Source organism: Trachurus trachurus (genome assembly GCF_905171665.1).
Source record: "Trachurus trachurus genome assembly, chromosome: 7".
Classification (NCBI taxonomy): Eukaryota; Metazoa; Chordata; class Actinopteri; order Carangiformes; family Carangidae; genus Trachurus; species Trachurus trachurus.
Genome location: NC_139901.1, coordinates 12,851,115 through 12,878,024, shown reverse-complemented (window position 1 = coordinate 12,878,024; position 26,910 = coordinate 12,851,115). Strand labels below are relative to the sequence as shown.

The window sequence follows — 26,910 nt, the reverse complement described above, 5'->3', positions numbered from 1 at the left end:
GAAAAATTACTTACCGGAAGCAGAGATAACTTTATCATTACTAATCATTTTATAGCCTACATGTAATTTCATAAATTACTTGATACAGTTGTTTCACTTTCACAGCAGTATGTTTGGCTGATGAGAGACATGGTTATACATGGTTACCATTATTTTTCTTATTCACTCTTCAGACTGGATTCCTCATGAATCGGCATGTTTGCAGTGCGCTCCTATGTCTTTACAGGATGCAAAAAGTTTATCTAGTGCCACCAGCACCACCACCCCCTCCACCCACGCTCCTGATAGCACACACACACACACACACACACACACACACACACACACACACACACACACACACACACACACACACACACACACACACACACACACACACACACACACACACACACACATTCCAGCGGGCGGAGTCGGTGACGCGCTGGGCCGGTTGTGAATGAGCCGCTGAGCGCAGCGCTGAGCCCTCAGAGTCCCGGCCGAGCCCAGCGGAGCGAGAGAGAGAGAGGGAGAGAGAGTGTGTGTGAGAGAGTGTGAGAGAGAGAGGGGAAGGAAAGTTTGCCAAATGGATTTCTCCGGCGGATTCAGACCTTTATTATTTTCATATGTCCTCATTAACGGGATACTAATTACATTACAGAGTAAAGAAGGTGAGTGTCTCTTTTTCTTCAATTAATTTCCAAGAATTTTTCCCGTGATAAAACTTTTATTGCGGTGAAGCACGCGGGGCCATGCGGAGGCTCCTGCAGGACTTTAAACCAGGAAACTGTGTGTGAAACCTCCCGTCACAGAGCTGCATAGCTGTCTCCTAGTCGCGTTTCAACAAACAGCTGCAACTGGTGACAGACGTTTCCTATCGAAGTTTTCTCATTTAATAACCAATAGCCTAATCGATAAGAAAGCTAAGGTGGCTGCGCCTGAGCTGCTCACAGCTTCCAACAGCAGCAGGTGAATTCAAGAGAAACTCTGTCCCTGAAACTTTTCAGTCACTGTGTAAAACTTTTTTTTTCTTATGGAGCAAATCGTTACTTTGACATTATTTGCCAGTTTTATCATTAGATTTGTCCTCCGTGGACAAACAACGTTTTTGAATTGGTGTGAAACACAATCTGAACAAAGTTTAGCCTATAAAATAAATAATGTGAGTAGGCCTAAATCATCTATGTACTGTATATAAGTAGGCTGAGTAAGTTAATGTGCATATGCATTTTATTCATAAGTCACCATGTGGCAGATGAAAGTGTACAGATTTACAATGAGTTTCAATGCAGAAGTTTGTGTCAAGTTTGATCCAGTTTTGTTTTTTCCATTTATTTATTTTTTTGTCATTTGTGAATATCAAAAATTAATATCATGCTTTTATTTTGATGGATTTTAAGTTTTATTATCAGCTGCTGATCGTTGTTGTGTCTCCACAGAGGTTCTGTTGGACATGAAGGCCACAGGAGGTGAGCTGGGCTGGCTGACATGGCCCCTAGAGCAGGGAGACAAACCTGGGGTGAGTATCCCTCCCTCCCTCCCCCCTCTCCTCCAGCTCTTTGCGTCTTCTCTTGGAATTTGCCTTTAGGATAAATCTGCAGTGGAGAAAAAGTTCCCGTGGAGACTGTGGATGAGCTGGGATCATATGGTGCAGAATATTTGACCAATATTTGACTGGTGTGGTCGACTGTGGAGCAGGGGTGGGGGTGGGGGGCTGTCCACATGTCAGGACTGGGCAGTGTGAGAGGCCGGTGGTGTCCCGGGTCTGGATGTGAGCAGGAGCGCTAGGATCCCATCAGGAGCATGTCTGGGCTGCAGCAGGGCTCCGGCAGACGAGAGGAGCTGCTCGCTCTGAGCTGGGAATACTTGTGGCTTCTTGTGGTTTCAGGGCTCCAGCTACAGAATTGTATGTTAGAGAGCAATTAAGTTTTTAAAGTTTGCAGCATGTGGTACCTCTTTAGAGGGGGAGGGATTGTAGATGCCGCTAATCAGCCTGAGCTACCTTTTCCCTGCAGTGTCAGTGTCTATAGGCTGCTGTGGTTATCTCTCTGCCTGCCAACGGGAGCCTTGTGTGCCGTCTTCCATATTGCGGTTTCTAAGTAATTGACCAGTCAGGCTCATGCAAATTCACTGTAAACTGCCTCATTTCATGTGCTGATGACTCAAAGGCATGTGCAGATGTGTTGTTCACACACCCTCTCACTGCTCCATAACTCCAGTTTCACTTTTAGCACCAATGAGCATCACGTGTTAACGTTAAGATGCTTCTTTTATTTTTTTTCAAGGTCTGTTGGAAATGGGTTTTATTGAGCACATTTTCTCATGTAACTACCGACACTTATGACAATTATTATTTTAAGTTTTAAAAGCCTCTTGTAAAAAGCTTCTCCAGCTGTTTAATAGACGCGTTGGTTCTGCTGTTCTACAACAGATTTACATGCAGAGCCACACACTCGGCCAACAAAGCACATTCCTTTAATTAATAGCACAGTGGCTGCATGCACAGAGCAAAACCACAGGCCCCTGGTCCCCTGGCCCCCTGGCCCGCCCGCCTTGGTGGGGGCCAGTTGCTCCTTAAGAGCCAAGGTTATGTTAAAACATGCTGTCACTTTTTTTTTTAAACAAAATAGTTGTGGCAGCATTTCATATGCGAGTTGCAACAGTGCTTGGGGACTATGCCAGGAGTAACAGCAGCATGTGAACGATAATATAATTTGGTATCTTTGCAATGCGAGAAATGTGTGAGTGGCATCGTTGCACCGTGGGGCTGTAGAAACATGTTGCATTCAAAGTTCATCAAAATATTCATGGGACTATTCAGGAGTGTGTGGGGCCCCCGGTGTCCCCTCTCACACTGTTTTTGTTTCCAGGTTCACATTACAGTGGTTGGAGTTTATGGTCCTGTTTTATTTTTGCCTCCCTCTCACAGCTCTGGTTGGGCTCCGCATGCTCAGGGGCTCCCCGGGGCCGGTGTTCCTACCTCTAACCTTGTGGGTTTGTGTGGTTTTGTTTAGTGGGAGGTCGTCCAGAGGACTCTGAACGGCTCTCAGTTCTACACCTACTCCGTCTGCAACGTTGGCGAACGCGAGCAGGACAACTGGCTGCGCACCACCTTCATCCAGCGGCGTCCCTCGGCCTCGCGGGTGTTTGTGGAGATCCAGTTCATCGTGCGTGACTGCAACTCCTTCGACGGGGCCTCCCTGACCTGCAAGGAGACCTTCAACCTCTTCACGTCGGAGTCGGACGCAGACGTGGGCACGACCTTCAGGAAGGGTCAGTTTAAGAAAGTGGCCACGATAGCTCCTGACGAGATCACCAGCAAGAACGAGCTGCGCATCAACACTGAGACGCGAGTGGTGGAGAACCTGTCGAGAAAAGGCTTCTACTTGGCCTTTCAGGACATAGGAGCGTGCGTCGCACTTCTCTCTGTAAGGGTCTACTACAAAACCTGTCTGGCCACGGTGAAGAGCCTGGCGTTGTTCCCTGAGACCGTGGCCGGGGGTGAGAACCAAGCTCTCCGGGAAGTGAGCGGCGTGTGCGTGGATAACGCCATCAGCGAGGAGCTTCCTCGCATCTACTGCACCGTGGACGGAGACTGGGTGGTGCCGGTTGGGCAGTGCCAGTGCAAACCAGGCTACGAAGAAGTGGACGACGCATGTCAAGGTAAGACTAAAGGTTGTACAGGTCGTAAAGGTCTTTCTGCCAACAGACACTTCACAAGTTCCCATGAAAGAGAGTGCATTTCCTAAAGAGACCATTTGGGGCATCTGTCGCCCTTTACCTTAAGTTTAATACCCACTGGTTGTAAAACAAGGCTGTGTGTGAATCTGCAGATATTTATCATAGGTGTTATTATGATTGTTCAGTGGAATTCTCCCCTTGGCGAATGCAGCCTCTCTGCGATGGAAGGAATGCCGAGGCCGACTCATGCATGTCCCGGCATCCTCCCTGACCTCCAACAGATACCTGTGAAATTAGGAAACATGAGTTTCAGCCACAAATCTCACATATTCAACTGTGTGGAAAGATTTGTACTAGCACAACCAGCTTCTGCTATAAAATGCTGCTACACCCTGTGTGTCATCAAAAGCCTCAGTTCCTGTCGTTTACATTTTCTTTTTTTTTATAGCGATTTATTTTTATCACTGATTGAGAAACCACATACTAAAGAAGATGTTTAATGGACATGTTCTAACACTTCACCTCTCCCCGGACTAGTTCATAAGTTACAGCCTGTTATATCAGGTGATTTCCTGCTCTCTCATTATTGCCCGTCTTCTTATCTGGATCAGGGTGTGTTACTGCTGCTGCTGCTGCTGCTGCTGCTGCTGCGTCCAAACATAACTCAGGCCTTTGACTTTGTAGTTGTGGTTGTAGTAGTGTTTTAAGTCCCTGCAAAGAAGAAGCTTTTATTGTTGTGGGGAGGGCTGTCAGGGTGACTGAAAGTGATGAAAGCAGCTGGGGTGGGGTGGGGGGGGGGGGGGGGGGGGGGGGGGGGCTACTGTACTGTGATGGATTAGCATCTTTAAGGCTGGACTGGGGCGAGTGGAGGAGGGGGAGGAGGGAGGAAGCTCCTGAGCCCCACTGACTTTGTTCATCTGAGGCATCACAGGGAGCTGAGGCCCCCTTCGTGTGATCAAGCACTCCGACGACATGTCCCCCCCGACACACACACACCCACCTCCTACTCCTCTGTTTCACTAATTTGCCTAGGCTCAGTTCTGGGCTGGAGTGTGTGACTTTATGTTAACATACAACACACTCAAGCATGTGAGGGCCTGTTGAGATCTGCTCCATGACAGAGCACATAAAGACTCCCATCAGCCTCCTCCTCCTCCACTGCCTTTCTTTTGGTATTCACACACACACACACACACACACACACACACACACACACACACACACACACACACACACACACACACACACACACACACACACACACGACCTGAAACACACTTGCCAGTGTATGAACATCGTGGAACACACACCATGGACTCCAGCTGTAAATCCACATGGAGCCTGGTTTACACTAGATCTGCTCTCCCTCCCTTCTGGCTGGAGACGCGATAAAAGCGATGAAGTTTTCTGTCAATGCATCATTTTTAGCTGCGGGAAAATGCCAGGAGAGATGATTAAGGAGAAAGGCGGAGGAGGAGGAGGAGGAGGAGGCGGAGGAAGGCAGGAAGGAATGAGAGAAAAGTCATAGAAGAGCGAGAGGCTGTGTTTGGTGGAGGGGTGTGATTTCTCTTTTCTTTTTTTTTGGAGAACAGAGAGAGGTGAGGACTGGAATGTAAAGGTAGGAGAACAATGACGAGCTGTGTTTCCCTGCGAGGCCGGAGGAGCCCACCTCCACCTCCTCCTCCACCTCCCTCACCTCCTCTCCCGCTTGGTTGGTACATTCCTGATCAGTTTGCCGAGGAGGAGCCTCCCTACATTACTCCAGACCTGAGGAATGCCCAGGGGAGGAAGAGCAGCTCCGGGTCAAGCCCTCACATAAAAATGACTAAACAAAGAACCCCCCCCCCCTCAAAAAAAAAAAAAAAAAAGAAGAAGTACGTAGATGAAGTCAAATGAGAGGTCTGACTTGCAGACATAGATGGACGTGAATCACAGGGTTGCAGTGCGGCCTCCAGACACACGGCTCAAAGGGCTTTAAATGGCTTCTCATACAGACACACAGTTAATCACTCTACCCACTTCTTTCCTGTTCGAAGGGGGAAAACCCACAAAACTTCAATTGTGGTGTTTTTTTTCTTACCCGGGTTAAAAGTTTCCATGTTCACTGATGTGATCACTCAGTTTTAAGGCCCCCTCGGCCCCGCAGGACCTGTTAAAATAGAAATCTGTGACTTTGTCTGGTTTTCGTCTGCGTCGCGTCATCACAGTGGCGTTTTCTGGCTTCGACATCACTCGTCTGTCAAACTGTGTTTTTCCCCCTTAAACTGCCCATTGAGGTATCTGTAGGTGGCGTGTGGCGCTGCCTCGTGCTAACTACAGGGTCCTCCTCCTTCTTCTTCTTCTTTTACCTCTGGACAAACAAACTTAAAGATAAAACACTTCCTGCTCCGTGGAGACGAGACCTACCGGAGCGTTTAGAATCTAAAAGCTTTTATAGAGCAGCTGTAAATCATATCAAGGTCTGAGGCCGAGCACAGAACAGGGCTTTGTTTTTTATCGGAGCATAACAGGCCACCATAAAGGTGAATTATTTTGACTCTCAAAACACACAAGTATCTACTGTAAATGACCTCGATCCATGTTAGACAGATGGAGGGTGGTTTTAGTTTTTATTACTTTATTGTTTGTACTTTATCAGCTCATGAGGCATGAAAACTTTGTTTTTATTTTTTAGATTCTGATGAAATGGATAAAATGCGTCTTTCAGCACTTGTGCAGAACTTAATTTATATGATTATATTATGTGTATTTTTTACAATTTGGGTCCAGCCAAACCCTCTCAGTGTCAGTGTTGGCTGATAAGAACTGATGTGAAGACTTTTTCTTGTTTTTTGTTGGTTCACTAGAGAAAAATACAGATAGTGCTCAGTTCATTCATGTTATGGTTTATAAAGGTTTGCTCCACAATGCACAACACGGTTGAACTGACAGGAGCATGTGAAAGAGTGCAATTATTCATTACAGTCTCTTAGAGACTAGATGCGTAGTACAGTATGTATAGATGAGCAAAGCAGCATAAAATAGTAGCCTACAAGTACCTCAAAATGACTCAGAAGTACTGTTCTAGAGTGAATGTAATTATGGTTGCCAATAAACAAAGGATGTCAGAAAGTGAGGCTTTTAATTTTCCTCTTGAGAAAACAAACTTTCTTTTTTTTAAATGTGGAGAAAAAAATCTGAACTTTTTGTAATTAAGTGGTTTAAAACGTCTTTAACCCCAACAGCAGCAGCAGCAGCAGCGGTGTTGTGTGTTTCCACTTGTGACTCACTGTTGACACTGACACACTTTTCCTCCGTTGCCTATCACGCCCTTCCTTACCCATAATCCTCTGTGGCACAATAGAATGGCATACCGTGTGTCGCCCCACAAAGGAGTGCGGGCTGCCCCGGCTGGTCCTCGGGATTGTGTTTAACCGTCAGGGTCCACACCTTGTCAGCCTCAACAAACAGGCCTTAATCCCACATCAGGTTCCCACAGAGCTGGACACGTACAGGGAGACTCAATGTGGAGGATCTGGGATGTTTTGGAGAAAATGGTGGAACAACTGTCCACTGAGTTCCAGTAAAGTTATTATTCCTTTCGCCAACGAGGTTCCAGTAAACCGTTCTCCGTCTCACCCCTCCTTCCTCCCTCTCTCCCTCCCTCCTTCCCCCTCTCGGCCCGTGTCTCCCCGCTCATCCACAGCTGATGTAACAAACAGTTGGTGACTAAGTTGTAGTTGTGTGACTGTGCGTCGCGGTGAGTGATTTGTATGGGTAGTAATTGACTTGGGTGTGTTTGTGCTTTTCAAGCGAACTAACTACTGGTTCTGCTGCTGCCTCCCCGTCCCTGAAGACTCCCTCTGCTTCAGCCTAAATGTTCCGCCTGTTGTCTTTCTGTTTATTTGATACTTTCTTATCTCAACACATAATTCCCATGACCATCTCAAAGCCCTTAATGCAATTTACTCAAGAGACGCTCACTTGTTGCGCAAGATGTCCCAAGTACAACAAACAGACAGACAAACAAAAAGTTCCTCCTTCATGTGTTGTGTTCACGTTGTTGCAGAAATCACAGACCCACTGTTATTTTTGGCTGCAGTCGTTTCTTCCCCTTTTTTTGTGCAGGTCATGAATATGACACAGATTAGACTTTAAACATCCCGTTTCACACAGCCCTGATGGAGCTATTTAGACTGTATACGGTCCTGATAAATACATCTCAGCACAGTCGACTCAGCAAGATAAATACAAGGCAGAATGTGAACAATGCAGACAATCAGCAGAGCAACAGACATGGTGGCAAATGTATAAACATGAAGTGCAACGTCACAGTTTCCCAGATCGTTGTCGTCTTGAATATAAACTGTTCCTGTGTCTTTGAAACTGCTCGATGTACCTGGTTCGTAATAATCACCACAGACCTTGTGCAATTGCAGCTTATCTGAGTATAGACAGAAATGCACACGTAGCACCACACCTCGGGATCGCTGGGATTTGATTTAGTTGGCTTACAGTGGATTTCACATAATGGAATCATCTCTCTCCTGCCGGATAATCCCCACAATGAAATTTTCAGCTCCACTGAGTGCCTTCGGCTCACGGCCTCCAATGCCTCTGTCTCAGAAATGTAAAGAATAAAAACACAGACTACACTGTGCATTTAGACGCACAGGCTGGATACAGTCTCTCTGCTTCCTCCTCTGCCCTGCAAAGCCACCGTGATTACTTTGAGTTGGTGGATTCCTCAGATCTCGTGCCAAGGTAACGTCTGCCCAGCAGGCACACCACTAGTGGGGAGTTGGTTGGATAATGGGGAGGGGTGTGTGTGTGTGTGTGTGTGTGTGTGTGACTCTGAAGACACTTTCAAGTGGTATCATGCACTGTCTTGCCGCGTCACGTCTTAGAGAACGCTGGCAATTACTGCAGAGAAGATGACAGGAAATGTTGCAAAGGAGGAGATCCACTGTCCCCGGTAGCGCTTTGACGTGCATCAGAGCTAATCGACTGTTGTGGCTTAATAAGTGTGATTGGTGTGAGGGCTCGGTGCTTGTTGATATGTTAATGTTGGATCCACTTCACAATGACGGTAATGACCTTCTGTTTACCACATTAACTTGATTGACAAGATTATTACAGTGAGAAAGATATGATGACATCTTTTCATCTTTTTAGACTCGGCACTAAATTAATTTAAAGCTTTTATTGCTTTTATTTATTATAGTTTGACACAGAATCTCACATGTCATGGTCACAGACTGTGAAGCTGAAGCTCAGAGTGAGCTGCTCCAACATTGCTATCTTGGCAGTGTCTGACTCCGCCCCCTAACCTCCAGCTCATCCAAACACATAGAAGAAGGTCCCAGGTTGAGCTGAGAGTCAAAGTGCATAATGTTCACCCACATGTCACTCAAAAGAGTTCGAGGAGTCTATGGAGAGTGAGCAGCTATAGCGTCAAAGAAATGACATTTTACAGCTAGAATGAAACTCTCCTTTTTAGACTCAGCAGAGATGATGAAAAAATTTTAAAGCTCCCCGACTAGCTTCATGGCTAACGTGCTGCTAAAGTTTTCCTGACTGTCCTGGAGTTTGTGCTGGAACCACAAAGTGATGAGTAACAGGGTTGGGGGGTGGGGGGTCACATTTGTGCAGAGCTGTGAGTTTGAACGTATTTAACTGATTTAGACCCTTAGTTTCTGCCATTAGTGAAATAACTGAGGCTCAGCAGTTCTGGCTGTTCAGCAAATGTGTGGTGGAAGTCGGGACATATTTCCTCTCTGTGACATTCCTGAGCCTGGAGTGTGTGTGTGTGTGTGTGTGTGTGTGTGTGTGTGTGTGCGTGTGTGTGCGTGTGTGTGTGTGTGTGCGTGTTTGGTGGTGGTTGGGGGGGGGGGGGGGTCCAGAGTAGTGAAGCACATTGTATTGTCCTGCTGGTGTGTGAGGTCAGCACTATCCTTCCACCTCACCTCCCCCCTCTCCCCCAGCACAACATAACACAGCACCCCCCCCCCCCCCCCCCCCCCCCCCCCCCCCCCGCTAACAGGACGAGGCCGCAGCGGAAACCGGAGGTCATCTAATCCCCCGGTGACTCTCCGACCCGTTGGCTTAGGGCTTTCCATTGTGGCCCGGCACTGGGCCGCCTCGCTCAGCCACTTTCCATTTTGTCCCCCATGCCTGATAAGTCACTGGCGTTTATCGGTGCATTTGGTCGTTTTTTGGCCCCTCCCACTAAAACCAGGAAGTGGATCCTCGGCCCTCAGAGTGTGTGTGTGTGTGTGTGTGCGACCTGTTGGCTCAGTGTGGTGTAGTAAAGCAGTGTTGTATTTGCCACCTGGTCGTCTGGGTCTGAGCAGCGTCAGGAGGAAACGTGGCCAAACAGCAGCGGCTGTGACCTTCACGCTCACGTTCAGTTCCTCCACCTCAACCCAACCCCCCCTGGTGTTACCCCCCCCCCCCCCCCCCCCCTCCCATGTCTTTTGGTTGTTGTGCAGGAGTTGTTGTTGTTGTGTCTACTTTTTTCATGTGTTGCAGAGTCCTGCCGCAACACCCGGTGTCCAAGAGAGAATTGGTGGACAGAGAGTGAGAGGTGGTGTGTGTGTGTGTGTGTGTGCGTGTGTGTTGGGGGGGGGGGGGGGGTCAGGGAATTTATTGTGTTTGTTAACAGCCCCAGATGAAAGCCAGAGTGCAATTGTAAAACAGATGTAATGCCCTTACAGCTGCTGCAGCGCTCAACTAATCCTCCTGACTAATGTCCCCCCCTCCCCTCCCACATGCACACACTTTCATCAGCCCCTACACCTTTACTGCCCCCTGCTCCTCCCCTCCTTTACCTCAGTGACCCCTGGCTCATGTTACCTCCTCACCTCCCCCATCAGAGACCCCCATTGTTCCACGAACCTCCGTCCCCCAAAATGCTAATGACATGTTGTCACCGTGCATACAAACAAAATGACATGACATATTGCAATTATGGGTCGGACCAACTCGGGAATGAAAGAGAGGGGGTTGGAGGTTGCAGGGTGGGGTCGGGGAGTGGGGTGGAGGGGGGCAGGAGACAAAGAAAGGACTCAGTTGCCTCCAGATGTTTGTGAAGCTTCTCTGATAAAGATCAAGACTTTGTATTTATTTCTTAAAGATTTATTTTTCCAAGATGTTTTTTTGTCCTCTGGCCATACTTCTGTATTTAACCTCCTTCCTCATGAGACGAGCCACAGGCTGCTGCTGCTGCTGCTGCAACTCTTCCTCCTGCTCCTCCTCCTCCTCACTGCGAGCATGTGTTTGTTTTACTTGGCCACGGACTCCCTGTAAGCCATGCACAGTTTAACTCACAACTGCCCTGAGGCAGACATGACCTCTCAGTCTTTAAGGAGCCCAGCGCCGGACTCGATTTGCCCCCCCCCCCACCACTCACCTCCTCACCCCTTCCCTCCACGTCCTGAGGCTGATTTCTGCTGTCAAGCCACCATGTTCCCCATTCATCCATCTATCCCACCGTACATTCATCACTGTCGCCATCTCATCCATCTTAACTAACTCCGGCCGACAAAACCCAGGGTGGTGGTGGTCGGGGAGGAGGCCCCCCCGGGCACTTGAGCCAGCCATTCAGGGGGGGCTCCCCGAATGTACCAGGCCTGTGCACCCACTCTCAATAAACAAACACAGAGCCACTCAAGGTGCACCGGGGCCTCTCACATGACAAACAGGAGGGAAAAAGTGGCTGCTCGAAGTTTGTCAGATGTTTCAACTTAGAAGAGGCTGAGAGACGTTTGTTTATGAGAGGGAAAGCATTCATCGCCGGACCCCTCCACACCCCCCTCCCCATCCACCCTCCCTTTTAGTGCTGCGTTCATGTTGGGTCAACACGTTTTGGCTTCCTCTGCAGTTATTATTCTGTCTCAGGACTCTGGTCGTCTCAGCGCTAGCCTCTTCTCCTGGTCACGCTCCCCCTATGTTTCCCTGCTTTGATTGGCTGCTCAAGGAAGGAAGGCTGCGTCAGCCTCGCGCTTCCTGCTTCCTGTTGTGTCCAGCAACAATCCAACAACACCAGCAGCCCCCTCCGCCATCCTCCACCTCCACCGTCTCCATGGAACCAGGAAGTTTTCCTTTCTCTGGTCTCTGCTTTGTCGAAGAATCCTCTCTTTAAATCCCTCGGCAGCAGAAACTCGTCACATGTCGCACAAACACAAACCCGTTCACATTCATGATGGAGGAACGAAGGCGCTCTGCTGCTACGGGCCTCCTGTTGGGTGGTGTGCGCTGGAATGCATCTTGATTATAGAGGCAGCTTTACAGTATAAGGCCATCATCTCCGCAGGCCTGACCACGATGCATTGCAGCCAGCACTGTAGCACCAAAAAGAGGCTAGTCCCGCTCTATTCAGTTGCCATGTGGCATCTCGGCTATTCCCATCTGCAATGCTTCTGTGTGTGTGTGTGTGTGTGTGTGTGTGTGTGTTTTCTCTTTCAGCACTTGAATGGCATGGCATTCTCCCTGCCTGCTGGTCAGTGGTGAATAGCAATGTTAATGGGTTAGCTGGGAGCCTTTTTAGTGAGGACTGGGAGGAGAGAAGGAGGGGAGGAAGGAATTTGGGGATTACGAGGAGGAGAGGTAGGGGTACGAATCAGGGTTTGAGGCAGCAGCTGTTCCCCCCTCTCAATGGAGGAGTTCACCGCCGCCTGTCTCCTTTCTCTCTCCCCTCTTTTCTCCAGCCCTCAGCAGGATACAGTATTCCTGTCTTTCTTTCTTTCTTTCTTTTTTCTCGGACCTTCTGTTCCTCCTCTCCTCTCCTGCGTTAATGAGTAGCAGTGGTTGTTAGTGCAACAGCTGTGACAGAGAGGAGACGTTCTCTAGAGCAACACGTGAACCTATTAGACAAACTTACAGATTCCTCTCGTGCTGAGTTTGTTTCTTTCCGTCATTGTCGTCACACTCTTCACTTAATACACACTGAAACTGAATGAGACCAAACCACAAAGACCAGAAAGAGGGAAAAAAGTGAACTTCATGGTCAATCGAGTAAATCCCCTTGATATGACTGAAATGGAGTGGGAGACGTGCACGCTTTCTGCCTTGTGTGTGTGTGTGCGTGTGTGTGGTCACTTTCAGCTTCCAACATGAACTTCATTCAGCGAGAAGCAGCCGCAGAGTGAGACACGATCTTTGAGTGGCCTTGATTTTATCTCTCAGCAGGAATCTCACATTAGAACTGGTGTTTGCTTTTTGACTTAATGCCTCTGGTCACTTCATGCTTCACGTCCTCTGTTTGATCTTCACATCTTCACTTGACATTCTTTCTCTTTCTTGTCTTCGTCCTTTGGCCTCATTGGTGTCGTCAACATCGTACGACACCTGTTAGGAGCTATTTAAGTACCGTGAGCAAATGACTTGGTTGGACCTCATCTACAGAGTCTGTTTATTTGTGGTGGAATAACATTGGAAAATGCTTAACATGAAGACAAAAGACATTATAATACAATATGAAAAGAGCATTGAAAAGAACAATAAAATACAAAATATACTATATATATGCCTAATTTACAGTTGGTCATGACACAAACAGTACAAAGATATTTAAGTGTCATTCAATATTTATTCAGAAGGGACAAAACTCTTAGCGTACCAAGAGGTGCAGCAATATACAGAGGGTCTGAGGGAAGAAGAACAAGAGGGTCGTTTACAATATTTAAGACCTGGGACGGAAGTCTGAAACTGTCGATGTCTTCTACATCCAGTAGATCAGCAGAGATTTATGATCATGTGCAGTAAATGTTACCAAACCACACAGTGAGTGCACGGTTGTGCGCCGATAAAAATGACATACAATCTGACAGTTTGAGGTAAATTCCTTCAATCTGCCCTCAAAGCGGCCTTACGTCTCGGTGGAGCAGATTCAATAAGGTGCTGGAAACATTCCTCAGAGGTTTTTGGCCCATATTGGCATGAGAGCATCACACAGCTGCTGCAGATTTATCTGCTACACATCCATGATGTGAATCTCCTGTTTCACCGAAGGTCACAGCTCAATTTGACTGAGATGTGGTGTCTGCGGAGGAGTCCAGTGAACTCATCATCGTCTTGTTCAAGAAACCACTTTGAGATGATCTGAGCTTTGTGACATGGTTCATTATCAATCAGCAACAGTACTCGGGGAGGCTGTGGTGTTTAAATGATGCTCAGCTGGTGCTAAAGGGCCCAAACTAGCAGCCTGACCTGTTGATACACGGCCATGCTTTCATGGTGTTTAGGCCAAATTCTGACCCGACCATCCAATGTCACAGCAGAAATCAGGACTCATCAGATCGGGCATCGTTTTTCCTTTTTCTGTCGTCCTGTGTTGCTGGTGTGGATCATCTGCTTCAAGGCTCCACGTGTCATGGGTCAGAGATGCTCTTCTGCACGTTGTAACAAGTTGTTATTTGAGTTCCTGTTGCCTTTCTCTCAGCTCCAACCGGTCTGACTGTTCTCCTCTGACCTCTGGCACCAACATGTGTGTGTGTCTAAATCGACTCTGAAGAGGGACATGAACAGGTGACGGGGCAGTGGACATAATCCCCTCCTCTGATGTCAGATTTACCCGTGTGTCGGTGGCTGTGCTTTGCATACATGTATGTGTATTTTGTGCATACATGTGGCTGTGGGTGCATGTGTGCAGTGCATACATGAGAGAGCGTGTGTATGGGTGTGTGTATGGGTGTGTGTGTGTGAACGTGTGATGGTGTGAGGACATGAGCAGCAGCAGCAGCCGTTGGAATGCATGAGTTAAAGAGGGTTGGGGGGGGGGGGGGGGGGGTCTTCTCATGTCTCATGTTCACTCTCCCTTATGGCGCGCTCTCTCACAAATTTCACACTGTATTAAGTTCATATTTCACCATCGCTACACACAGCTGGATCCTCTACCTGCATTTGTTTTTTTCTGCTCTGAGTTGGACGTGTGAAATTAGGTGTCATCTTATCTTGGCGATACAGTTTCAGGAGGCTGCAAAAGAAATAACAGAAAGGAGCGTTGAGTGCAAACGGATGCGCTGCGCAAAGACGCTTGGCTTCTAAATCTCTGTGCTTTTCTTGCCTTTTTATTTCTCTCGTCTCGCAGCATTGAATGCTGACTTACTGTTGTGGAATGTGGGATGACTGGTTGTGTTTGTTGAGAGAGCCAGCGAGTTGAGACAGTAGGACAGCGACAGCACAGGGGGGGATGTTGTTGAAAAAGTAAAAAAGTAGGAGTGCTGGCCAGGCAGGGAGTCTGAGCTTTTGTTTCAGGGCTTGGCTCATGTGAGAAACATTTTCGCTTCAGTTGCTTCAGTGAGGACAATCAACACTGTGCAGAACATCAGCTCCCATATCCCTATCACTGGTCCAGATCTGACCTTCGGCCTTGACATAATAACATGTCCACTCACCCTTGCGGCCTTGCACGCAAAGGTGAAAAGTTCAGAGCGTCGCTGATCTCAGAGAGACCTGAGCGATGCGGAGGAACTGGCTACATCTTAAACGACGTTGCCTGAAGTCACTGTTGTCCCTGTTCACCTGCTCATGCAAATGTGTTTCTGTGTTTGCAGAATGTCAGCCCGGCTTCTTCAAAGCTGCAGCATCCGGTGACAAGTGTGCGCCGTGCCCTGACAACACCCAGATGCTTGACTCCGGAAGTTTGGTTTGCCCCTGCAAGGACGGCTTCTACAGGGCCCCAACCGACCCCGCAACTGGACCCTGTTCAGGTAATTGAGGAGAAAACTCAAATAACAAGAAGGCAACAAATAACAATTGTTGATGTCAGACCTGAGTTGTGTTTGATTCCTGCAGGGACTAAGTGACTGGTTTAATGCACTGTATGTTTTGCTTTCACACAGCATTGATTACTGACTCTACAGCTGCAAATGTGGGAGGGGCTCATTTTAAAATGAATGTGTGGTGAAGCATTTTGATTGTAAAACTGTTATTATAATTCAACTGCCAGAGTTTAAACCCTTTGTTATGATTTTTTGACGATCTTTAAGACTCTATCATATGAATCATGGGACCCCCTCACCTTTTACTTCCTATTTATAATGTCCTGGGTCCAACAGGTGTTCAGCTCATTTTTCACCTGTAAGAACAGAAGCATTGCAATTTTAAGTTTATCATTTACCTACAGTACATCCAAACGATTTCCAAATTTGGTAGATATGTAATTAAAGGGTAATCTCTTTGGCCAGTTGGTGTCATTCCTGAATATTTACTTTCCACCAAGAAATGGTGATAGCTGGTTTAAGTGTTGACTGTTCCTCTGTGATGAATAAATATCCGCAGTTTTAAAATGTTTTTAAAGAGCCAAGATACCTACTGTGAACTGTAAGGATGATGGGGGATTTACATTTTATTCATGTGTAAACAAAAGTAGAATTCACTTCACTAAGCAACGTGAAAAGCTGTAGTATTGAAACTATTATCATATCAGATCATGTGTCCGTCTATATGGCGCCGACCTTGGAGATACAGAACTTTCCTGAATCACGACCATCATCTGATGTCCTAATCTGTGGTCTGTGTTCCTCAGGCCTCCCCTCTGCCCCGCGGGACCTCGTGGCCACCACCACTCAGCTCTCTGCAGGAAAACTCCTCCTCTCTTGGAGTCCGCCTGAAGACACCGGAGGTCGCGACGACATCACCTACAGCATCGAGTGCCAGCGCTGCGATGGAAACGCGTGCCAGCCCTGTGGAGAGAAAATCCGCTACGACCCGTCCAGCGCGGGTCTGACCGACACCAAGGTGACGCTGAGCGAGCTGGACGCTCACCTCAACTACACCTTCACTGTGGAGGCTCACAGCGGTGTGTCAGTGTTCGCCAGTCAGGCGGCGCCGCGGGCTGCCAGACCGCCATCCACCAGCGCTCTGACGACATCTCTGCACTACACAGGTGAGCGGAGCAGATAGGAGGCGGGCGGCGCGATGCTATCGCTGTGGTGCAGTAATGAGAGATGGTATCAGGTGGTGGCAGCTCTGCAAGTCGAATCTTGCTGCTGAGAACTTTTTTTCACATTAGAGATACTGACGTGTTCACTCCCTCTGTTCTCAGACCCCCCCAAGATTACCGCCATGCGACTGGTTGACCGGAGCTCCACCAGCTTGTCTCTTTCCTGGGATGTCTCCCCCCGACCACGGGCCCAACACCGGCCCACCCGCTACGAGCTGATCTACCGCAAGAAGGTATGTCCCTCTTCTTTACTTCACTGTAAGTTTTCACATTCAGCACCGTGCAAGTTTTAAGGCGTTTCCAAAACTTCAACGTGTCTCCCAGGACGATAACCTGGACGTGACGACCTACATCGTGCTCAAACTGGAGAAGAACTCGGTGCAGATCAATGATCTGGCTCCTGGAACGGCCTACCTGTTCAGGGTGCAGGCCCTCGGCAGCGACGGCAGCCCCGGGGGCTCCAGCGTGGAGGAACAGTATGAGACTTCTTCTGAAGGTACAGAGCAAAACCCACTGTAGGAGAAGAAAGTTTCTGTGGCTCTGGGATCTCTCTGATGTGTTGCCTCTGCTGTTTCCAGGGCGTCTCATTCAAAACAACACAGTACCCATCCTCGCTGTAGCGGTTGGAGGAGTGGCCGTGTTGTTCATAGTCCTCATGGTCCTGTTTCTACGCAGACGGTCAGTAACTGCCCCCCCCCCCCTCCCGTCCTGTTAATCAGTTATAATACACCCTCCTTCACCAGCTTCCTCTCTCATTCTTCTGCCCTTCCTTTGTGGGGCCTCCACATGGCCTTTGCATTCACTCTGTCCTCACCTCTCTCTTTCTCTCTTCCTTTAGCCATCTCTCTCTTTCTCTTTATCTGGATCTGTGTCCCAGCACTCACGGGGGAAAGAACTTGCGTTGAATGCACCTTGTCATTGCTCAATGGTTATATTCTACTGAGTGTTGGGGCCTTTGAAAGGAAATTGGTCCAGAGTGGTACATTGTTGGTGATAAGAGGCGCTTAGTTCTTTCTGTACCAGGCTGCGGGCACTTTGTAAAGGTGACCTGGGCCTGTACCGCGGTCGACCGCGGCTCGTCTGTCCACCTCCCTCCCTCCCGCCGGCTTGTCTGTCTTTCAGTCTTTAAATCAGCTTGGCAAACACAGTCTATCGTCAGGCTTTATCAAAGGGCCGCTTCTCTCTGAATAGACGCATTGCACCAGTGTCGGGCCCTTTTGAAAGCCTTAGAACGACTAAAAAAATGGTTACAAAGGTTGCTATGTGCTATTGATATTAATGCAGGCAGATGATTTGGAGGAATAAAAGTGGAATAAAATGTTTGTTTTTTTCAGGAAAAGAAACTCTCACACCAGACAAGGACCAGAGGACACTTACTTCTCCAGCCCAGGTAGGAAAAGATGTCTCAAATCTGTTTCTTTTGATTCACTTTATTTATTTGTTAACGCTCTACTAGAGATGAAATGGTTTTGGTAAAATCACTGTTTACATTACCATGTAAATTTTAAACTGTGGTTGATTTCTGTGGTTGCTGCAACTAGCATTAAAATAAATAAAACAATCTCATAGACGCACTCACAGAAAGTTCCAAGGCACAAGACGTTCATGACTGTCCCCGTCTAAGGTTAACTTAGATTTCCTCAGTTTCTTAATTTTTTCATCCACTGAAGTTGGCATGCTAACTGGCCGCAGACCAGCAGCTGCCCGAGAGTGTTGTCACGTTCACTGTGGAGTATGTACCTCATGTATTGTAAATGCAGTGGTGCTTATGCTCCATGTGGTCCTGATAATAAACCACAAACTTACACAGAGCCTCTTCCAATGCAAACAAAAAGTGCTGTTAATTGTTTTTTTCAGCACATTTTACAACACCACAATCAGATTTATGTGGAATTTTGGTCACATAAATATGATACAAAATTTTTATATTGTTTAATTTCTGCACGCAACAATCTTGTTTTTGTTTTCCTCACAGAGCAACTGAAGCCTCTGAAGACCTATGTCGACCCCCACACATACGAGGACCCCAACGTAGCTGTCCTGAAGTTTGCCACTGAAATCCACCCAAGCCACATAACCAAACAGAAAGTCATTGGAGCTGGTGAGTGACGACGCTGCTGAGGGGCTTAACACTGACATGTTGAAAGATTTCTCCAATCCCCGAGTTCTGCTGTTTATATTGAGCCTTTTCCACAGCTTAAGGAGCTGACTGACAGCGGTTACTTCAGCGAGATTAACATCTAACTGGAGTTCTCACACGACAAGTTGAGACATTTTTGTTGTGTGGCAACTCTTGGCGGCGTTGATCCGTGTGTTTTGGCTCAAGTTGACATGAATAATTACACAAAACAAAGTGTTGCAGAATCTGTGTTTTGGACAGATATCACAGCAGCTTCCTGGGCCCTGCCCAGATCTTTCATACACGATACATACGTCTATCCGAGCGCGACCACCTTTGCCCTTTGAACCTACAGTCTTTTTTCAGCGTTCACCCTCCTCCCCTATTCCCATGACCGTGCCCCCCCCCCACACACACACACACACATACACTCCCCTTCCTCCTTTCTCCTCATGTGACAGCTGATTCCCATGCTCTCACACCACAGGCCGTCCACCAATTATACAGCATAGGCTCTGTCTCTCAACACCCAGCTTCAACACACCTCTGTGAGACAGCCCCAGGCAAAACCTCCCTGTTCTCACTCAGCTGTACAGCAAACGCCCGCAGCTGGAAACCTGAGACGACAAATCAAACACATTCACCTCAGATCCCTTTTCGTAAATCACTCATTCATGACTTAAAAAACAAAACAAAATTGTTGTTGTTCTCCTGCAGGGGAGTTTGGCGAGGTGTACCGGGGGATTCTGAGGGTGCCGGGTAGGAAAGAGGTGGCAGTTGCCATCAAGACGCTGAAGCCGGGCTACACGGAGAAGCAGAGACAGGATTTTCTTAGCGAAGCCTCCATCATGGGCCAGTTTTCTCACCAGAACATCATTCGTCTAGAGGGGGTGGTCACCAAATGTAAGGATTTCTGTGAGTTTTGCTGCTTTTTTTCCACCTTTTTACATCACTTTTCAACCTTCTTTTGGTCAAGTTTGAGTCGGTATTGAGTTATTTTTGTGTGTTTGCAGTTAAACATGCCATGATCGTGACCGAGTACATGGAGAACGGAGCACTGGACAGGTACCTGAGGGTAAGTCCACCACAGATGGTCTCCTTCTGGATCGCGATCTTTTTGGTTTTATTACGAAGCTATAATCTTTGAAAAAAGGAGGATCCTGCACACCGCCTCCTGCTTAGTACCACAGTTTATTAGATAACTGACGTTTCAGTCACAAAAAGGAGGAGGAGTATGATACTCTGATGAAAGTCTCTCCTTTTTTCCAAGATTGAAGTGACACTCACCTATGCACCTGCAACAGAAGACAGATGGATGTGTGAATATTATTATGTTTTCTCCTGTCAGGACCACGATGGTGAGTTTTCCTCCTTCCAGCTGGTGGGCATGCTCCGTGGCATCGCTGCAGGTATGAAGTACCTCTCTGACATGAGTTATGTCCACCGTGATCTGGCTGCTCGCAACATCCTTGTCAACAACACCCTGGAGTGTAAAGTGTCGGACTTCGGCCTGTCCCGAGTGCTGGAGGACGACCCTGAGGGGACATACACCACAAGTGTGAGTAGATATGAAACTCAGCACAGTGTCAATGAGTTTTTTCGAGTCGTCTTTCTGTTTTCTAACTTGAAGCATTTCTTTCGAACAGGGAGGAAAGATCCCGATCCGCTGGACCGCTCCAGAAGCAATAGCCTACAGAAAGTTCACCTCAGCCAGTGACGTGTGGAGCTTTGGTATCGTCATGTGGGAGGTCATGGCGTTCGGCGAGAGGCCTTACTGGGACATGAGCAACCACGAGGTGAGTCTGAGCTTTGACATTGAGATCGGCGTGCGAGAGAGTTTTTGTGAGACTCTAATCTAATTTGGCCGCCCGATGAACCACCTGCAGGTGATGAAGGCCATCAATGAGGCGTTCAGGTTGCCGGCTCCCATGGACTGCCCCTCAGCCGTGTACCAGCTGATGCTGCAGTGCTGGCTGCAGGATCGCTCCAAGAGGCCACGTTTCGGAGACATCGTCAGCCTGTTGGACAAACTGCTGCGGAGCCCTGAATCCTTGAAGACCATCGCAGACTTCGACCCACGGTAAGAATCATCTACCAACCAGATTAAAGGGTTTGGTTTGTGTCACTGCCACCACCTCCGTTCCTGTTCTTGAGATCACAACGTTTGAAATATGATATACATTCAGGTTTTTGTTTCATTTCTCCTTCTGTCCTCTGTTGAAGTTTATCTTCTTCTTATAAAATCCCTTAATAAGCAACTGCAGACATGTGAATGGAATTTTTCTTCTATGTGTTACGGAGGTCCGCGGGTGTGCCACAGTCACGAGGTTCCACTAAGGAGAAGTGACAGGTTGTGGCGGTAGCGGTACTGGAATTAAACTCACTCACCCATAAAAAAGACGTGCTAACCAATTTGTCAAATGGTTGTTAACCTCTTGGCGAAGCGGTTAGCATCATCGCCTCCGGTGCGAGAGGTTGCGGAATCGATCCTCGCTCAGGGCAAGTCCGAACCAAACAACATCGGTCACATATAAACAAAAAAAAAGAAGCAGCAGTGATTTTAATTTGCTTTATAATAAATATAATTTAACTCCAGTCAGACTGAGGTCACCTCAGATTTCACTGTTGTTTTTGAAACATGTTAAGAAACATGAGTCAAGACGGCCTAAAGACTTGACTTGAAAATTCTTGTGCAAAAAAACCAAAATGAAATTAGGCAGTGTCAACAGGTCGTGATTCACCACACAAATGAGTCATCAAATTAAATTTCATCAGATATATTTGTGCCTGTACATCCACACATTTATATGGAATAAAGAGTCAGGCTTCAGGTGAGTGAGTCTAAGTTCATCAGTTGCACAAAGGACAGTGGACAGTGGTGCAGTGACTCGGCTCCACTTGCCTTCAGGAGAAAATGAATTGACTCGAATTCAACTTCATGTAAATTGACAGATTATGATCCATGTTTTCCTCTCTCTGTCTGGGTTGTCGGGTGCTACTGCTTGGGGCATGTGTCAGTGATTGTTACTATTGGCAACATGGCATCAGGCCTGACTGGGGGTGAGGTGTCCAATATTTTAAGCTAAAAATGAGTCAGTCGTTCTTTTTGTGAAATGCTATGACTCACATCAGACTGATCTGAACAAAAGTAATGCAGGCCAACAAACAGACAGATCTGAAACCTGGACTGGTTTTATTTGACATGAGACTTGATTCTTTGTATCCAATGACTCCAAACTTATCCTGAACAGCTCTCGAGTTACTTTAGACTTAACATGGACCATCTCTGAGATTATTGAAGCAGTTTTTCTGCCTAATCAAAGTTTTTTATTGAGCCATCGCCTGGACTTGTCTGGACAGACTTGAGACCTGACCTGGACTTTCATTGACAGACTTGAGGCCGGACCTAGATTTGATTTACAGACTTGAGACCTGACCTGGTTTTGAACAGACCTGAGAGCAGCTCTGGTTGGGGGAGTGCAGGGTGTGTAGTCTATCTGGGGTGGTTCTGGGGGAGCTTTGTAAAGGTCTCCTTAAACCACTAAAAGCACATAATGACACCTTGGCTGCCAGGCTAATGAAAGAAATGTGTGTGCTGTCCTGCAGGAACACTAAAGCTCCTTTGTATGGCACTGTATGCATGAATGCATATCTCTCCTTTTGTGAGGCAGCATTAAAGCCAGAACCTGTGAGAAAGGACAAAAGGCAGCAGAGCTCACATCTTAATCGGTTCTTGCCCCGACTGCTCCGACTGGTTTTTATCACCATCTTGTTTCCTGCGTCGTAATTACAGTCCTCAGTCATCTGCCTTTGTTGTGGGAAAGCCTGTTGACGATTATCATTTGGGTCTACTTTTCTCTGCCCGTAGCGTATCCATCCGCCTGCCCAGCACCAGTGGCTCGGACGGCTCCCCCTTCAGGTCGGTCTCCGAGTGGCTCGAGTCCATCAAGATGAGCCAGTACAGCGAGAACTTCGCCTGCGCTGGAATCGTCACCATGGACCAGGTCCTGCAGATGAAGAACGAGTGAGTAGATCTATTTCCCTCAGGAGCTTGGGAAGTGTGGAGGAACATAAGCCTGGGAATTAATGCTCGACTCAAAACCAACATATTTAAGTGTCTTTCCCCCCCAAGCATAAGTCTTTTATGAACTTCTTCCTCCTCCTTGTTGTCGTTTACATATTTGTTTTCCTAAATATGTTGCTATTTAGCAGCCAAGCAGAAGTTTGTGCACAATATAATCTGTAACCTCAGCTACAACTTGAGAAATGTTTGAGATGGAAAAAGTCATGGAGGGAGGGAGGGAGGAAGAAGGAGTGGGCTCATTTGTGGTAGCCTGGTGGTGGTGGCTTGTGGTCGCCGCAGTCCTTATTCTTCTTTCCTCTCCATTCTTTCTCTCATCCCACCCTTCACACACACACACACACACACACACACACACACACACACACACACACACACACACACACACACTTTAGCTTGAGCCCTGAAAACCACCAGTTCTGCCTGTTTAGCCCGTTGGCTGCTTCTTCCACATTACAGGAGGAAGAGGAGAAGAGCTAGAGGAGATTAAGTGGCTGATGTAGATGGATGAAAGCTGAAGTCATGTGGTCGGCACGTTTGTACTTCTAGAAAGATTGAGGAGGTGTGTGTCCGTCCCAGCCTGAGCTTGTCACAGGAGATTTTAGGACAATTTAATCTGGACTTTGGAGACAAACGGCTCAGAGAAGCCCGTGACAAACGGGCCAGTGAGGGTCAGAGCTCTCCCTCTTCCTCTCTCTTGCCCCCATCCCCATATCATGAGGTCGACAGTAAAACAGACGATGAACCCTTTTGAAGTGCTCGTCGTCTTGGATGGTGTGATTTCATGGCCCCATGTTTCCATCTGGTAGCACTCTGGGAAAACCAGCAGTTATTTACAGCCCACCCTCTGCTCGCCAGACAAGTGATTCATGGTCAACAGGGAGAATCCTCGTTAAGTAATTAAGGCTGTAATTAAAGCTGCTTTGACTCAGGGGCTGCTGCAGCTTCTGCAGGTTTGCATGGTGTGCAAACCCTCCTCCACCCCCCCCCCCCCCCCCCCCCCCCACCCCTTACCCCCCCCCAGTATTATCCTTTTAATGGTGAGGATAAATTGAGACCTTGGCAGACGCCCCACCGGGCTGAACCGGTCCAGAGATCTGTTTGGCGACTGGCGTTTCATCTAACGGGATGAGTCCTGATTGCTTCAAGAGCCGGAGAGGCAGGAAGGACGTGCGTGAAAAGTGTTGGAATGTGTCCAAAGCTCCTCTTATACTCATGTGTCTCATGTAAACATGTCTCTCTCCTCCAGGGACATTAAGAACATCGGGGTGAGGCTCCCAGGCCATTTGAAAAGAATCGCCTACAGCATCTTGGGTTTGAAGGACCAGACGAGCACTCTGAGTGTGTTTGCTGTGTGACCCCGACGGCGATGATCGCGGAGGGAATTAAAATCGGGCACTGAAGCGGGCTGCCCTTTGAACTCTGAACTGAGCTGGAGCGACACTGCAGGGACGCCGCTTGATCGGCAGAACCAAGAGGAACGTCTCGCCATCCTCTGGGGCCAATCAGACTGACTTACTGTACATTTGTTTGTTTTTTTTGTTTTTTTTTAGTTCAACTTATCCACAAGGGAATGGAATAAATATACAACAATAGATGTATCAGTTAGACTCTGTATATTTAGATATCTATTTTTATTACTCACGTCTTCTGTACAGATTCAATTCTTCACTCTTGCATTTATTTTGATTTTTTTTTTTCATAATTTAACATTCCGGCGTCATAAACATCAACAAAAGAGCCCGTTCGTTCTGGGAAAAGCTTCAACGGCGTAACTGCATCCTAAGTCATACAAACAGGGGATAGGAAAGAGGGACTGAGCCCTTTTTGTGGTTGGTGCTGATGTCACGCCGTCTCCCTTTAATTGGCACTTTTGTCCACTTCCTGTCAAAGCAGCGAGGACAGAGCGTCGAGACGGCGGGGCTGAGAACAGAGCTTGAGCTGGCCCACGGTGTTGCTCAGGTGTGCGAACACAGACTGACCTGGTGTTACTCTTGGCTGAGATTAAGCTATAATCATATACGTGGTGTCAGAACATATATGAGGTACTCTTTGTGTACAGACTTTTTTTTCTTTATTTGTGTTTGTGCGATAACCAAAAAATATTGAGGATTTTTTATATAATGTAGCACTTGGATCAAGAATCATGTGATCTTGGTTTGTCTCTCACAAAGTCAACTGAACTCAAACAGATGGTATCACACAGTCAGAAATCACTTAAAAGCCAATTACATCACTTTCACAGTGCAGTTCATCTTGTTTGTAGCGTGCCGGTAATGAAGTACGTCAGAGGATCAGGGATAACAGTGAGGAGGAAATAAAAAAATATTAAATATCAAAACAAAAGTAAGAATATTAGGAAAATTAAAAAAAACACAGAACCAAAAATGAGAACTTTATTCTCATAATATTTTTGAAAATGTTCCTGTAAAATTACAGGAATTTACATTACATGAATCAATTTAATACAACTGGAAACAAACAATTTGTCATTCAGAAATATTCTGACTTTATTCTCGACATTTCAGATTTTTTTCCATCATTGTTTCTCTAATACTCTGTCGTAATGAACAGGGAGATGGTAAATTAATGTTATACATATGCCCTTCCTCCAAATAAATAAATAAATAAAAAGAGTTCCTGATGATGGTTTTTGTTGTGGTTGAAATGATTTCATACTTCATAATAGTTTGGTTTTCTGCATTTTCAACATCTTGTTTCGTTTTGTAGAAGCCATACAGAAACCCATCACTGTCAACGGGATTAAACTGTAAATTTTGATTTTAAAAAAGGTCTATATATATATATATATATATATATATATATATATATATATATATATATATATATATATATATATATATATATATATATATATATATATATATATATATATATATATATAAATAAAGCTTGTTCTTGACATGTAAAGACATTTTGAAAAGTGCCTCTTACCCACTTCTCTTAATTGATGACTGCAAATCATTGCGTTACTGATGTGCACCTTCCTTTACTTGAATTTTTACTGTGTTTTCAAAATGTAACTCTGATTGGATTGTAGCTGATAGCTCCATCTTTGGAAAAGGGATTTTGTTTTTACTCTGGTTTACTTTATGATTTCACTGTGTTGCCATATTAAGAAACGGATTATTTGCTTTAAGTTTAACATCACGTCTCTACTTCTCTGCCTTTCCAAACATGTTAAGATTTCCTTCATCAAAGAGCAAATGCCTTCCCTTTTGCCTGTTGTTTTATACTGTATTTAATAGTCTATTTATTTTTTACTTTAATTTATTTATCCTGATAAACACTGAGCTGGGATTATAAAACTGAAGGTTGCTCTTCTCATTCTTGATAATAATGAAACAAAAAAAGCTCTAATGTCCTTCTCTTATTTCTGAATTATTCAAACCTGAGATTGTCTTCATTTGCATTTGTGGAGCAATAAAGTCTTAAATTAATGTCTGTTTGTTTTTTTGCTGAGTCTGTGTGTGTGATTGATAGTTGAACACAGCACAGGAATGTTTCTGTTTGTTTTAGATGGTGCCAGGATGTTTATACTTCCACCTGGAAATCCTCATAATGCTGCTGGATGCTTTAATTCCACAGTAGGAACCTGTATCTCTCTCTCTCTCTCTCACTCACACACACACACACACACACACACACACACACACACACACACACACACACACACACACTGTCAGCATCTACAGTAGTTATTATATACAGTACTTATTAGATTAATATTCCCAAATCAACTCAGATATTAAATTACGGCATAAAAGTAAACTTGAAAATGTCTGATTCAGCTCTGACATTTTTATTTATTAAACAAAAGTCACACTCTGATCTTTTTCCTTGGGAAATAACCTCCAGCGTCACATCAGACGTTCTTCTCCCATGAACCCGTGAAGTCAATAAGTCAATTTTTATTTATAAAGTGCTAATCCACAACAGAACTTCTGTATCTCAAGGCAATTTTCAAATAGAGTAAGTCCAGACCTTCTCTTCATTACAGTATTTACAGAGACCCACTGATTCCCACCAAGAGCAGCTCTTGGCTACAGTTGCAGGAAAAAGGCGTCTTTTCCACATGAGTCCTAGGATTCACATGGCCACCTG

General features: G+C 46.4%; 1 protein-coding gene across 1 annotated transcript; it reads left to right on the top strand.

Moving 5' to 3' along the window:
- The first annotated feature begins 492 nt into the window (after positions 1 to 492).
- On the top strand, positions 493 to 25,538 carry epha2b (eph receptor A2 b). Its single transcript, XM_083974783.1, has 17 exons — positions 493 to 650; positions 1,419 to 1,498; positions 2,994 to 3,642; positions 15,195 to 15,350; positions 16,169 to 16,528; positions 16,688 to 16,818; positions 16,910 to 17,081; positions 17,164 to 17,263; positions 17,920 to 17,975; positions 18,561 to 18,686; positions 19,422 to 19,619; positions 19,718 to 19,779; positions 20,053 to 20,262; positions 20,351 to 20,500; positions 20,591 to 20,784; positions 22,573 to 22,728; positions 24,035 to 25,538. The coding sequence occupies exons 1-17, from the start codon at positions 566 to 568 to the stop codon at positions 24,141 to 24,143; spliced, it is 2,994 nt and encodes a 997-aa protein (XP_083830909.1). The 5' UTR covers positions 493 to 565; the 3' UTR covers positions 24,144 to 25,538.
- Positions 25,539 to 26,910: the final 1,372 nt, after the last annotated feature.

What these genes read in the sequence shown, in the direction of transcription:
- epha2b (XM_083974783.1), top strand. Translation starts at nt 566, where the DNA reads ATGGATTTCTCCGGCGGATTCAGACCTTTATTATTTTCATATGTCCTC. An exon ending in GTCCTGTTTCTACGCAGACG is followed by an intron (nt 17,264 to 17,919) that starts GTCAGTAACTGC and finishes TGTTTTTTTCAG; the next exon opens with GAAAAGAAACTCTCACACCA. An exon ending in ATCGCAGACTTCGACCCACG is followed by an intron (nt 20,785 to 22,572) that starts GTAAGAATCATC and finishes CTCTGCCCGTAG; the next exon opens with CGTATCCATCCGCCTGCCCA.